Source organism: Columba livia, chromosome 8 (genome assembly GCF_036013475.1).
Source record: "Columba livia isolate bColLiv1 breed racing homer chromosome 8, bColLiv1.pat.W.v2, whole genome shotgun sequence".
Classification (NCBI taxonomy): Eukaryota; Metazoa; Chordata; class Aves; order Columbiformes; family Columbidae; genus Columba; species Columba livia.
In genome coordinates this window covers 27,336,231-27,351,158 of record NC_088609.1, presented here as the reverse complement: position 1 = coordinate 27,351,158, position 14,928 = coordinate 27,336,231, and the positions used below count along the sequence as shown (strand labels likewise).

Below are 14,928 nucleotides of genomic sequence, written 5' to 3'. Positions count from 1 at the left end.
TATGCTTTCTCTGTCAATAACATTTTGCAAAGTCAAATCAAAATATTTTCTTTTTATTACAGAAAAGTTCATTTCTATTTTTTCAGTCTGTTCAATACTAACTCATTTAAATTACAAAAAGAGTTTAGAAAGAAACAAAATGGACACAATTGCAGACTAAAAGCAATAAAATTAACAGCCCAAATATTATATATTTGAATATTATGTCATCTTCTTTTCCCACTCTCTTAAAATACTATTTATTTTATAAAGGACTAAAATGTCCTGAAAAGCTACAAGCTACTTTTAGTTTAATGTCTGTTTAAGCTCAGTGTTACCCTAGATCAAACCATTTTAGTTTACCTTTCATGCAGGGAACAGTGTAGTTAAATCAATAAGTAAGAAAATAATCAGCAAGAGATTTAAAATTGCAATGTTTATAGAAGCACAGCAGATTTATTAAAAATGGACTCCATTTAAATGCAAGTGTAAGGATGCAGGTGAAGAAAAGGCTGAGCTGCATTCAGTACAGCACAGAGAGCGCTACCCAGCAAGTCTTGGCTCCTCAGTGCACACACACACTCAGAGGCAGTCGCACATCCTACTCATCAGAGTCCTCTGGGATACACCTTTGCACATCCCAGGGACCTTTCCCACACAGATGGCTGTGATTGTACACACCCTTTCGAACCAGCTCAGTCCCCAAATTACAGAAAGGATCAACCATACTTTTCTTTATGCTGACTAATCGTAATTTGTCTCCCTGTGTGAACCAGAACCATTTCACCCCGTGTAGATTCTCTCACTGGTCCAAAAGACATGAAGTAAGAAATATGATGCCAAAGTAGAGGTTTTCCTTTCACTTTAGCACTTAGAGTTGGAGAAAACTAAGGACTGAACCTTGCATCTTAAAGCAAGACACAGACTGCCAGGTAGTCTGGAAAAAAACTTCCTTTCTGTTTTGACTATGTTGATATTGCCAATATGCCAGAGGGAAAAACATCCTAGTTAATTGTTCTTAATTTGCAAACATGGCCTCAGTCATCCATTTAGGAAAAGAGACAAGGCATTGCACAAGAGCTGGAACTTCATGAAACCTACATCCTCATTTTTCTACGTTAATTTCCCTAGTTTGCCTTCATCTTTCTGTTTACTTTAATTCACATCATTTACTTTAGCACAACCAATTATTTAGGTGTAACAGAACAAAATGTTATGAAAGAGTGTATTCAAAACCCTCTGGTAACCATCAAAACACTTTAAAAGAAATTACCTAAAGTGATGTAACATGAAGCAGGCACAATTCCTCCCATACAAAAGTATCTTTTTCATAAAAGTCTTGGGAGGCTAAATTTCATTTTAACATGTATTGATTTCATTGGTTTACTTGCTTCTAAATGCCTCTCCTACCTCTGCTGCAATGCCGGAATATTACATGCTAAGAATATGAGCAGAAGTTTAATTTTTCTACATTGAATAATTGTTAAGCAAATACAGCTGTCAGGGATGAACACCGTGAAATCTAGTACATTGCCCAGGTATTTTCTTCTTGCATGTTAGAATTTCCCCGTAAGTATAGAGAAGGGGACTGAGTTTCTGTTTTGTATTTCATGAAGCTGCAGAAGGTCCCTTCGAGACAGATTCCCTACTTGCATAAATATTCTGTACCTTGAGCTTGCTTCTCCTTTATCCACCTCATTGGAATATAAAACATACTTCTTTCAAAATCAACAAAAGCTTACACATTTGGCAGCCCTCAGCTGCAATGTCATTGTCAAAGTTAATCCGTTTTTATAAACTACCCTTGTAAGAATAACTTTCTGATTGCTTGAAGGGATTGAGGTTAAAAGCAGTTTAAAAGAAAAAGGCAAATCATTTCCAGTGCAAGCAAAGATGAAGGGCCCAGCAGTGCTTCAGGAATTATAAGTCTCCTAAGTTGTAAATGATGTTCCCACAAGAAAAGCAAAGAAATACACACTTCTGATTGCACCATTTTTGCTAATAACGACGTAGCATATCAACCTATATCATCCTGACTTCGTACATGTGCCCTTGGTTTTACATGACTTTCAGTCAAATAAAGGACAGAACCACTCTTCACTGATAGACTTCTGAAATAACACTTAAAGGAGAAGATGTTGACTAAATTTGAAAGTTTAAAAAAACCCACCACACACAATAACCAGACAGGCACAGGTAAATTTAGCCAGATGGCCCAAAGGAGCTTAGGAAGGGCAAGTGGAGAATGTAAACAGCCTCAGGCCCTCAAAGAGCAGATTTTTCACTCTCCCTGTGGCAATTCCTTCCCACAGTTTTGGGGAATGTCCTATGGAGAAGGCTTGAAAGAGACATCTTAACCAGTCTTGTGTGAAAGCCATGAATCTCAGTTGCAACAATGAGCCCAATCTGGTGACTTCTTTTCACACTTGTGGCATCATAGATTATAGAAAGCGATTCTAGCAACATATCCCACACCAGTTCCAACTGCCCCAAAGATTCCTGCTGAGAAATGAGATCTCCATTGCAGCAGCAGTGTGAGTTTTGGGCCCTGTTATGTATGTATGTATGTATGTATGCATCCCTCCTGTCCTAGCAGTTCTTCCTCTGTATCACCATTTTCTACAAGCCCCCACTAAGAATCAGTCTGGTTTTGGGCAAAAGGCTACAACTGCCATATTCACACAACCTGTGCATGTGTATTGGGATTACAGCACTCTTTCCTGTAATTAAAAAGAAATACGAGATCATTTGAAGCAAAGGACTGTTCAGCAGAACTGCTGTAGATATCAGACATGACACTATTTCAGTCAATGAAGTTGGTTGCTCTACTGATTCCTGTCAATGGCACAAGAAATAATTCTGCTAAATTATAGATCTGAGCTGCCATTTGACATGGTTTGAAAAGAATTTTGATTAAATTATAGCCTCATACATTTCCAAGTTCTTCTTCAGTTTGTCATGTCTAATTTAGTTTTAGAAAGCTGTGCGGACACATATTCCATCTACTATCTGTACTTAACTTGAACAATCAGATATATTTCTATCATATGACGTCACATTAAATAGACATGTCTTCTCCGTCCAGTATGAAATACAAGCATTTAATGCAATATTCAATAGAATATGATTTGAGAATCACACTGCTGATTTTATAAAAAGTGATTTGAAATGAGGATCTGAAATCATTCTTCCAACATTCCGTAAAAACCTACAAATCTTTTCCAATTATCGTGTTTATCATGTATGCAGCATTTTGATTAAGTTACTTTCTTTTATGGTCTATAAAGACAGATTGTGAAACTGAAACACACAGATATTAAATGCCTGGACCTAATATGCTAATTCTCATAACTGGTCTTTCTCTGTCTCAGTCATTGACACAAAATACTGCTATATTATTTCTGCTGCAGTAAGGAAAATAAATATGACACTGGGAAGATGATTTTGACTGACATATGTCATAAAGATATGACTCACATACTACCCTATGTCAGGTTTTAAACAGATTAAAAACTGTTTAGATGTTATGCACAACAGTAGCTCCTAGGTAGCAAATGAGTGTAGACAGAATGATAAATATAATTAGTCCTTTGCAAGACTAGACCACTTAGTCGAACATTATAACAATGTCAATAATCTTCGCTTGGCAGGTCTATTTTTTATTCAACATGATCTATTGTAATACTGCGGGTCAAAGATTCAAATAACCAAGTGCAGTATCACTAATTCTAATGGAGTTTTGATTTGCCTGGTCTGAAACTGCTGACTGGTTTAGCCCTTACCAATCAAATCTGTTGAATCAATACCCTTCTAAGAATATTTGCTAAAAATTAGGTATGTAAGCACTGGCCATGTATTTGTTTGCTTTTCTTTCAGCAGACTAATTTTTTGATAAATTGGTTTTGAAAATGTATTCCAGGATAATTATGCTTTTCTTAATACAGAGCAACATAACTTTCTGCCCTGGAATTCATCATATATGTATTAGTATTAATAGCATCTCAGGTCACTCTCAGCTACTGCTAAACACTAGTAGAAACACTGCTATGCATCTATTTCAGATGATCTCCAGCAAATGAGATATATGTCACTTACTTTTCGTTGCTTCACAGAATCCAGTTTTACCAACCAATAGGATGCCACTTTTGTTTTATGATACTTCCAATTATCCATAATCTGTAGTCATTGCAAACACAAGATAAAAGAAATACACATAAAAACAACTGAAATCTGGCATCTCATTCATGAGTATTCCTAATGCTAAAAAATGTAAGCACCTAAAAAACATCTGTGAAAATAACTTTTCTCTAAAAGAAACAGAAAAATATTTGCAAATTCATGTGGGGGAATGTTTGCAAAGACTCGTGCAATCTTTCAGTTTAATTCCACCCTCTTTTCCACCTGATTCTTACAGTTGTATGCAACAAAGCAGGTAGAAACTTGTCTTGACTGATTCAGCTTGGATTCCTTGAACACAGCAGTAAGTTCAATAATGCATAACCGTTAATCTATTTAAATGGTCAGGTTTTTAGCTGCATAAAGGACATTAGAGATACTTTGAAAATATCCTTTCTATAAATGATCACATATGAATTGCAACACTCTCCTCTTATGATGTCTCAGTGCTATCAAAATAGCTCAAGCCATGAACATATTTTTATTTTTATTTTGTTGTTTTATCTTTCTATTTTATTCTTTTCCAGATGTATGACAAGTTCTGCCTCACTGATAACTAATATGCAATTGCTTGTTTCCTTGCATGGTGAAATAGTATTTCCCATCAGAAACTGGTTAAGACCAGAAGAATTTACAAAAGAATCCTGAAATAAGTGCATGTATAACCATGATAACGTTATATGAGAAACCACCACTAGATGGAGTGCATACACACAGTCCCACACTACATAAATGCACACACACTCTCATGTGTCTGAAAGATAAAATTTAACGAAGCGTTTTATATCTGCTTCTAAGATGAGAAACTCAATACACTAGTTATGAATGCTCTCTTCCAGAATCACTGAAATCAACCATCAGTGCAGGAGAATTCCTTTCCACTGTGATATAGTTGCACAGATTAGTAGAGACATAACCAACATTTTGAAAGCTCACAGAGCAAAGAGCATTTCTGGCTGGATAATGAATTAGATGAATTTTAATACACAGTGGACTGTGCTTCCTACATCAGAATACAGGTGTTAATTTAAATTACTAGATACCTCCATAGTTCTAGTAGACTAAGAAATGAACTTCTATCTTCACTTTTTTCCCTTTTCCAAGCTGAAGTTAGTTTCTTCACACTAGATATTTTAAAAGGATTTAGATACCATGTATTTTCTGTTTAATATCTTAATATTAGGTGTTGTTTTTTAATTGCCCTTTAGATTGGGCATTGTTTCACATGTTTGACACCACATTATGAGGCTCATGACAATGTTGGATACAAGAAAGGGTAAGCTGGCACACCAGAAGAGGCAAAAAGAGTGTGACCAATGTTCTTTATGACTAACAAACTGTTGTGGTTTAATCAGGCGGGCAGCTAAACACCAGACACAGCCATTCGCTCACCCCACCTCACAGTAGGATGGGAGAGGGAATCGTAAAAAAACAAAGAGGGAAACCTTGTGGGTTAAGATAAAGACAGCTTAATAGGACAGAAAGGGAAAATAATACTATTATTAAGAATAATAGAGTATATAAAGCCAGTGAGGCACAATGGCAATTGCTCACCACGTGTCAACTGCCACCCAGCCAGTCCCCGGGCAGTGGTACCCTGGGCAGCTTCCCCCAGCTTTCTACACTGAGCACTCTGTCAGATGGTGAGGAATGTCCCCAGGACCCGATGGCTGTGCCCCATCTCAGCTCCTTGTGCACTTGGCACAACGTGAGAGGCTGAAAAGTCCTTGACTGCTCAACAACAACTAAAACATCAGTGTGTTATCAACTTCATTCTCATTCTAAATGCAAAACATGGCACTGTACCAGCTACTAAGAAGAAAACTAACACTATCTCAGCTGAAACCAGGACACCAAGTTCCCGTTTGCCCTGCAGCACACCAGTCTGAGTTCTCTACCTAGCGTGCTGGCTCAAGAGCAAGTTAAACATGTCAGGGTCTGCACTAACAAGATCAGATGAAATATAAACTGTTAATGAATTGTAACATTCTTCTTAGCTTAAAGTTTAAACTTTCTCCACAATGAAAAAATGAATTTTCCTAACCTTCCTGATTGTTTCTCATATTTTTTATAAAGACACAGGAATGTTTTCAGTGTTGCTCTTTTAAGGTCAGAAAGTATACAAAATCCCCAAGCTTTCAAAATCTTTTGAATTATCCTGAGTTTTAGAAGTTCTAAGGCCACAGGAGCTTATGAATCATAAGCTGAGCTTTATACTTTATTTTAGTAGCCTAAATAGTAAGTGCCTAGCCTGTTATTCTTCTTTCTTATTTACAGATACTTACATCTTCTATAATTAGTTCTGATTCTTCATCTGTTTTTCCCGGGAACCTCATTCTCATGTCATTGATAATGAGAAGAGTCTCTTTTGTCAAAGCAACTTCTTGCTCTTTTGTTTTCTGTTGCAGCAAAGACTCACTCTAAAAAAACAACATGAAGCAGAGGAAAAATTTCAGGCATATCATTAGGTTACATTATAAATACGTTTCCTTGACAAAAGTAAATTCTAAAGAACAGTGACATAAAATACATTATTAGAGTGTGTAGACATATCTAATACAAAACTAATATATACACATATGCCTCATGTACGCTAATGCATCATCATTATTTATGGTTGCCAAGAAATTAAATACAAACTGTTCAAATATAAGTTTCTTTTTCAAGAATGAAATTCAAGATTTTTAGGCATTTCTAAATCTTTGTATTTTGTAAGAACTACAATATTACTTAAGGATATTTTTGCTTAAGTAAGTGATAAATATTTTTGAACTTAACCAAATATTTTGCTATATGATACATAATAATGTGGCTGAAATAATAAAATAGCAAATATAAACAAAACTGGATTTGCAAATAACTGCTATAATAATGTGTCTGTAATTCTTGGCTACAAATGGCACAATCTAAACTTAGTTTCCACACCTTTAGAATACATATGGATCTCAGCAGGCTCCAGAAGTGGCAATATACTGCTCTTTTCTTGCCTAAAGGTTGGATAAACTAATACTTTATCACACACACAAGTGACTTCTTCTAAGTTACAGCTTATTGACTTTAATTTTATTCTATAGCAGTAATATATATTATTCTTAGTTGCAAAAATAATTATGAACAGCATTCCATTCACAATACAGTGCTAAGTTACAAATACTTCTTATCCATTCTGTGAGTAATTTTATTCACATTATTTTAAGAAGCACGACTTCAGCTGTATCACCCAGCATAATTGTTCTGTATATCAAGATCACCTCTGTGGTGGAGCTTTCTCAATGAAAAAGAGAGTACGGTTTCTTACTAATGTTCATTTAAGCGAGTAGCCCATTTTTAATGTCAGATGGCAAGAGACTGTTTTTCATCTTTCAGTAATTTGTATTTGATATAAAGTGAATGTGAATAGAAAAATCTATATTAGCCCTGTCACATTAAACTCTCAGAGTACATCTTGATGATAAAAGGGCACTTTTTAAACCTGAGATAGGTAATGTGATAAAAAATATCTTCATCATGTTGTGGTAAAGATACAATCATCTTAATGTCTTTTCAATTCTATTAGATGACTTTAAAGATGGAAATCCACGTTAAGGAGTATTTCACAAGATGTCAACACACAATTTTAAAAGGATCCTTTTTCATTATTTAGACAAAGCCTCACAGGCAAAACAGACAACAAGCATTCTAACAGATAAAAAATATTATTAGATACGGTAAATACTATGAAGCAAGTTAATTAGCATTACAAAAGCATTTCTCAGAATCTAAGCTCACCACAATGGAGAAAGGCTGCAAATATGGGTTAAAAGTGTCAATTTGTTTTGCCCCATCTTGAGAAAAATTATGTAGGTGATGAAACATGTAGGTCAGCACCAAAGCATGACTGGAACTGCACTGGCACCAGCACAAAATAAAATACTGAATGAGGCTGGGGACTGATCCCAGCAAACACTGCCCAGGGATAAGTGGCTACATGGTACATCATGCAAATACAAAAGAAGTGCCTGCATTGTAAAGGAAATACCAAAATGGATGACAGTTTGGTCACAAAAGGAAAAAAATGTATGATTCAGAAGTACATTGTGGAATTACAACTAACCACAGAAATTCTAAACAGCTGAAACTATTTATTCTGATCTATTTATTAATATTTAGACTGAGTCTAAATGCCTGTCTCAGGGACTGGCTTCAAAATGAAAGAAGTTTTGCCTTCACTCTAAAAAAACAGTGGCTTCTGATGCAGGTATTGCAGTGGCAAATCCTAGGGATGACAAGACCTATCTACAAAATTTGAATTGTTCACTTTGCAAGTATAGCTCCTCTCCTTTCCCTGCAATGGACACCCATACAAAATCTTAATAATGTTTTATTCTATTCACCCTTGGTGTATACACTGGGTTTGAAATATTGATACATTTTTGTTACTGTAAAGATATCGAAGGTAGGCACAACCTTCTTTCAGAACCAGCAGTCCCCAAAGAAATCATAGAAACTTTTAAAGTGAGGTAAAAGAACTTTTTATCTTAAAATAAAAAACTATTTAGGAGAGAAGGTTTCCCAGTCACAAAAACTCAGATTTCTATCTGTATTACTACACCAGGAACACTGAAACATCACAGCTAGTACTCACTGTAAGTCATATGCAGGTCTAGAGATTTACCTGAGTTTCTGTCAAAATAGCATTGACCATAGTACCTCAGGTTTTCTGACATTGTAAAAATTAGTAATGTGTTTATTGAGTTTTAGACAAATGGAACTGATTTTTGAATGCAACTGCTGTCTTAACTCACCCCCGATGAGTTCATAGCTCCCAAACTGGGTGTCTGAGAGACTCTGGCTGAAGATGGGCTTCGATTTAAAGAATGAGACCTGTTCACTGAGGATGCACGCTGGCTTTGCAGAGGTGTTTTGGCTGAAAAGGGACGTTGCTCTGCTGCCTGTGACTGCATAGTCAGTATTGATATCGAACGAGGGCAGCTTACAGAACGCCTTATTGGACCTGTGGATGAGGTGGGGGGTGAACATGATGGAGATTTTATATTTTTAATCAAAGGCTTCCAGTTCATTCTACCTGCAGACAAAGTAAATGAATGATGTAATTACTTATTATTCTCTTAACACCCATTTTTCAGTTTTTATAACTAACAACATCTATGACCAATATGTGTGCACACATACCATAATGTACGTTGACTAACAATTATATATGTGGCAGTCAGTCATGTCAGATCCCCTAATAAAGTAACATTTCTTTCTTTCTCATAGTTTGCTTTAGTCAGGTAGACTCCAGTCCTCTATAACATGCATTGGATTTATGACAGAGTGCATATGCCCTATAGGTCATAGAGTATTGTGGCTACTGTGTGAGGCTTCTGGACTGTAAGAATATGAAAGCAGGAGAGAAAATGTGATGGCTGGATCCCATATTTGCAGATCTGGTCTCCCTCATCTGCTCCTGCACAGCTGTACAGTTTTGTATTTCAGTTTCCTGCTAAATAAAGGATTCTGCTAAGAACAATAAAATTTTAGAAACAGCGTAACGTGTGCAATTACATGATGAAATTATTTGGGACAGTACACCACTAAAACAAAAAAATAACACACTATATCATGTTCAACAGAACATGCTCACACTAATGGTCTGCAACAAGCAAGAAAGCAATCACCAAACAAACAAAAACTATGCTGGGACTTCATCTGGAATATATTACTTTCTATATTCACCCAGATACATTTCTTTATCCCTTCTATACCCCAGCAAATTCAAGCTTAGTAAGACTACCTTTTACAGGGGAAAACAATAACAAGCTACTCAGAAAAAAATCTAAGAGCAAAAAGGAAAATTCCCACCATTTCCCAGGTATATTTTTCTCGTTAGCGTTTTTGGAAAAAAATGTTTCATTTTTTTCCTTTTTAAAAACTTCATTTCCATTAATTTAGAAAAGATTTTTAAGAAGATGAGACAAGCAAACCAATGTTTAACCCTGAAGCACTTTGTATAATTCATCATGAATGCCAGACTTACTTGAAAAAGTGATCATTTAACTTACCCGAACGTTCCAAAGATTTTTCTTTATTTTCTTCAAGATCATATGAAACTTTCTTCTCTTTTTTTTCATTGTGATCTTCCTTTTCAGTTTCTTCTCCCGATTCCGACATACTGCTACCACTATCACAGCTGCTATCGCTATTGTAGTTCTTGAGTTTTCTTAAGGGCTGTGTGCTTTCTGGCATTGAATACAATGGCTAAAGGAAAAAAACAACTTAGTTTCTTCATAATCCCAAAAGAACACGTTGCTATCACACTAGGTCTCTGATTCAAGCAGGTTGATTTGTACATATTTAAACCCTCTCAGATTCAATTGGAAGGTTGTCCTTAATTTTAGAATAAATGCTTATATATTCCGTTAAATTTCACACACAGAAATCCTAATCTTTGTCACATGAAGAGCAGCAGAATATAGTAAGGGGTAAAAAATTATTTCGAGTATGACTTACATTACCAGACATACTGAATTATAGTTTGACATCATAAATCAGGTAATACAGAATACCATTTACAATCAGATTCAATCCCTCACTGATATAATAACTAAATAATAATTTAATAACTGAATAATATAACTGAAGCTATAGTTTAACAACAATCAATGCGAAGTAAAGAAACACATCAGGGAACTTTGGCTGGTAAAAGTTCTGAAAGAGAAAGCGATGAATCCACATCCTGCAGAAACTGGCAGAAGACAGCAAGCTGTGCCAGGTGTACTGAGTGTCCCATATGCACATAGGATTCAGTGCTGTTAGTTAATTAATCTTGTGCTATTACCAAGGATACTTCAAGACAAAACAAAAAGTAGGAGGCAGAGAAACTGATGCAAGAGCAGGAACCAAAAATTAAAATGTTTCATCTTCCATCAGGTAGACAAGAAAAATGCAATATCCTCTACTATATCTATTATCTTAAGAAGGCTCATGTGGTCACTCTTTTTCCCCTACATATTTTCTTTCCAGTAACTCTCAGCTATAAAGAAACTATGGTGATGGCTTCATCCTCTTAGTCATCTAATGGACTGCAATTAAAACTCAGATTTAAAAAGATCAATATAAATTCTGAACATATTTTGGGTCAGAGTGAAATAGAAGATCTCTCAGGATGAGTTTAAATTGCCCTATTACCTTAGCATAATGTAATACACCAAGATTTATTGTGAACGGCAACTGAAAAAAGCCTCAAAGATACTGTTCCTGCAAGATACACTTTATAGCTAAACATATGCTACCTAAACTTCTATTCCAGATGAGGAAGGAAAGAGATTTCTGCCACTAACTTAAGAGTGACAGTATGTTCCTGCAAGCCCAACCTGTTAGATAAGCTAAGGACAAGTTGAAGAAAAATATTCCATTGAGGAGCATCATGACTATTGTCCAGTTACACAAATAATATTTTGATATCCATCTACCTGCCAAAAGGACAATTTAAGGTGCCTCTACACTTACTGCTCTCTCAAAAATAGCTGCTCTAATCATGAAATGCTATGTATCATGGATATATATTGATCAGACATTCATGATGAGTTATACAAGATATAATAAACATTTTCAATCAAAATTCACAGGGGTGTTAAGATAGATCTCATTCCACTCATCATCTGAATATTCCTCACACAGAATATGCTAAACAAGAACATCCTGACTGAGACTTCACATCAATTAACAAAGAATAAAAAGAAAGGTCAGATAAATTATGCAAAATGCATTAATGACAAATAATAGCTGGATCTGGGTTTAAATTGACCTCTTAAAATAAGAGGTACTTGATTGTTTAGCAATTCCAACGACCTTGATTTTGCCCTCATGCTAACCTGATTTTTCTCTAATTAAACTCATCTGATTTTATATCAGAAGAATAAAAATAAAATTAATTGCTCATTTCCTCTAAAATATCTGTTATTTTATTTCTTTAGTTTTTCTTCCTGCACAAACAGGTGCAATGTAATGAACGCCAGTAAACCCCACAGTGTGTAAGGACGAGGTGCCCTCTAGAGGCTACAAATAAATCAGACATTTCCAGAACATATTTCTCAATCTAAGTAGAATTCAGTAAAATTTTAATTGCAGGCAAAAATGCCTTCATTCTGGGAAATTCTTGACTTCTACTCTGAGCTCATAATCACGTTCAAATAAAAATAAGCCTGAAATGCCTAGCAAATATGGAATAGCTGTTACATGCAAAGCTTATTTATAGACACTGAGCATCTGACCTCCTAACAGCAGCTTCTCTCAGCAGGCCAGTCACTGACTTGTAAGGGATGATAGGACTTTATGACCTTCTTAATGAACCTTACATGTTGGGCAACATGATGCAAAAAGTACTGTTCCCTCAGGTTTGTTTTGTCCAGTAGATCTTGCATATGTTTCTTCTCTGAGATGCTAATGGATTTTTATTTGTAGGATTTTCTGATTACAAGAAGATGAGTTTTACAGCTGGGTTATTCTCTCACCTGAAAGACTGACAGGCAATAGTAAGTTCTACTGCCTACCTCACTCGCCAGATTTCTATACAGATTTATATTTGGACACTACGTATCTCACAGCAGGCCCTTTAAAAGAGGTGGCCAATCAAGTGCATATTACTCGCCACATGCACCTGGCCCTTTACAGGAAAGAGGAGATGCTCATTTGGTACCAGATACAAGGACCATCTGCAATGGACATGTGCATGTCGAAGTAGTGAATGCATGAGATATTGTGCAACCAGAAGTCTCCAGTCATGTGGCTTCACTGTAGGCATAGTTTAAATGATTGAGAAGGATACCAGGGCCCTAAAAAAGATGCAGGGGAAGAGATCCTGTACAGCATGAAGTGTGCACACTGCAAGGAAAAGAAACAATCTCCTTGGATGAGCTAGTTTCATTGCCTTCCCTTTAGATTTCATCAATGTTATGGGGGGAAAAAAAAAAAAAAGTGGGGATTTTGGTCACAAGCAATTTTTAATTTCTCCCATAAGTGCAAACAACATTGTGCTGGTATAGCAGCTTGTAAGCTACAGAACCCATTGGCCTGCTATAAAAGAAGACCATGTCATTTAGTTTCACTCATAAATTGATCAAACTTCATCTCAAAGCTAATTAAGACAGGTTTCTCAATTTGGGCTCGGTTCCCTACTAAATGATTATGGCCTCCAGCATGGGAATGGTTTGTGTACAACCAGAGCAGAGACAGTACAGATCAAGTCTGTGTGCACACAGCCAACCAGATAGATGCTCTCGGAGGGCTGCTGGGAAAAGACAGGCTTCTGGCAAAAGCAAAAATGTGGCTGAGATGTTAGACTTGAATTAAGCGATCCTATGTTAAAGACCTGAAAATAAAACCCCAAGGAAAAGAATCCCTGAAGAATGTGGATTGAGTATATTGCTAGGGTGGACTGAATTGTTTTGCTCTTCTTTAAATGAATCCATCACTGTTAAAGCACAGGCTCACAAAATTCCCATATTTGTAATGAGGTGCCTGCAAATCCATCTTAATGTCAGGCTGGGTATGCAGATCCTCTTCCAGTATGCACGCCTGTAGTGACATGTAGGATTCTTGCACATATATAAAGTACCCCCGAAAGCTCAGGACAATTGTCAGCATTTATTTTGTACGCAAATGCCCAGATTTGTACACCATGTTCTCAGAAACATAAAATGCTGTAAAAAGATTTACATGCATCCATAAACAAATCCATCAGAGCTCAGGAACATAAATGTAGGCTCTTCCAAGAAGACTTGACCTAAAATGTTTGCGGGATATAAGAAACATACTTAATTTAGCCAAGCCTAAACTATTTTTCTTTATTGGTTTACAGGTATATGCAGTGTATTTAAGGCAAAGACTTGTATGAACTATGCACACGACCAGAAAGCATTAAGTGAAAAATAATATACATTCACTTTAAAAGCAGGTTTTGGCTATGAAACAGGCTCCAAGATATACTGTACAACCCTTTTAGCAAGTAAGCAAGCTACAGACACATCATAATCATAATTACTTCTCTGAGCTTCCATAGTGCCTTTTATCCCATGATCTCAAAATTCCTTAGTGGCACTAATCAATTAAAGATGAAAGCGTTCTTTCGAGATAGGCTACGGATATAAAAATAATTTCACACACGGAAATCAAGCAATCTCTTGTACAACAGTTGTTGCCATGCATGACAATTTCTCAAAATAGCTTAGAGAGGAAAAGAAGGATCTCATATTCAGTTAAAATTTTAATGAGTTTTAGTTGGACACTTAGAAAAAAGAAAAAAAGGCTAATGGCAGTTTGAGGAAGAAAACTTCCAGCAGGATCAGCTAACTAAACTCCCCACTTTAAATTCCCAGACTACTTCTCTACAGAGTGAAATGTAAAAGTCAAATACCTTAGGTCCTCGCTGCCTCGTGCATTTTCCCATTAGTTTTTCATCATCTATTTCGCACTGCTCCAGAAGATCCAAAATGTCCTCCTCCTAGAAAGGGGAATTTCACAACAATTAATTCAAAGCAGGAGTATGCTACCCTTCTGAAATTCAAGCACCAAGTGGTAGGAATTTGAAATTACTTTGATTTTTAATTCCTGAAATAAGACTATGAATCCCTCCACAGGATGACATAGAAGTATTTCACTTGATGCATGTATCTCTGCTTGCAATCAACATGAAAGTGGAAGTTAAAATCAAGTCTAAAATTTATTAAAGATAAAAGTCTGAAGAAAGGGTTGAAGAAAGATTCTTGTAAAGCTGCTGGATGATGCCAACTA

At 36.1% G+C, this 14,928-nt stretch overlaps 1 protein-coding gene across 5 annotated transcripts in view; it reads right to left on the bottom strand.

The window, feature by feature from the left end:
- TTLL7 (tubulin tyrosine ligase like 7) overlaps nucleotides 1-14,928 on the bottom strand; it is a 64,923-nt gene that overhangs the window by 8,078 nt on the left and 41,917 nt on the right. For all 5 annotated transcript variants that reach the window (XR_010474396.1, XM_065072690.1, XM_065072689.1 and 2 more), the window contains 5 exons: nucleotides 14,552-14,638; nucleotides 10,200-10,395; nucleotides 8,940-9,220; nucleotides 6,441-6,575; nucleotides 4,075-4,155 (listed from right to left, as the gene is read on the bottom strand). Coding sequence is in view for 4 of the 5 variants with exons in the window: in XM_065072690.1 (XP_064928762.1) it covers nucleotides 4,075-4,155; nucleotides 6,441-6,575; nucleotides 8,940-9,220; nucleotides 10,200-10,395; nucleotides 14,552-14,638 (780 nt within the window). In the remaining variant the exon portion in view is untranslated. The remainder of the gene's footprint in view (nucleotides 1-4,074; nucleotides 4,156-6,440; nucleotides 6,576-8,939; nucleotides 9,221-10,199; nucleotides 10,396-14,551; nucleotides 14,639-14,928) is intronic.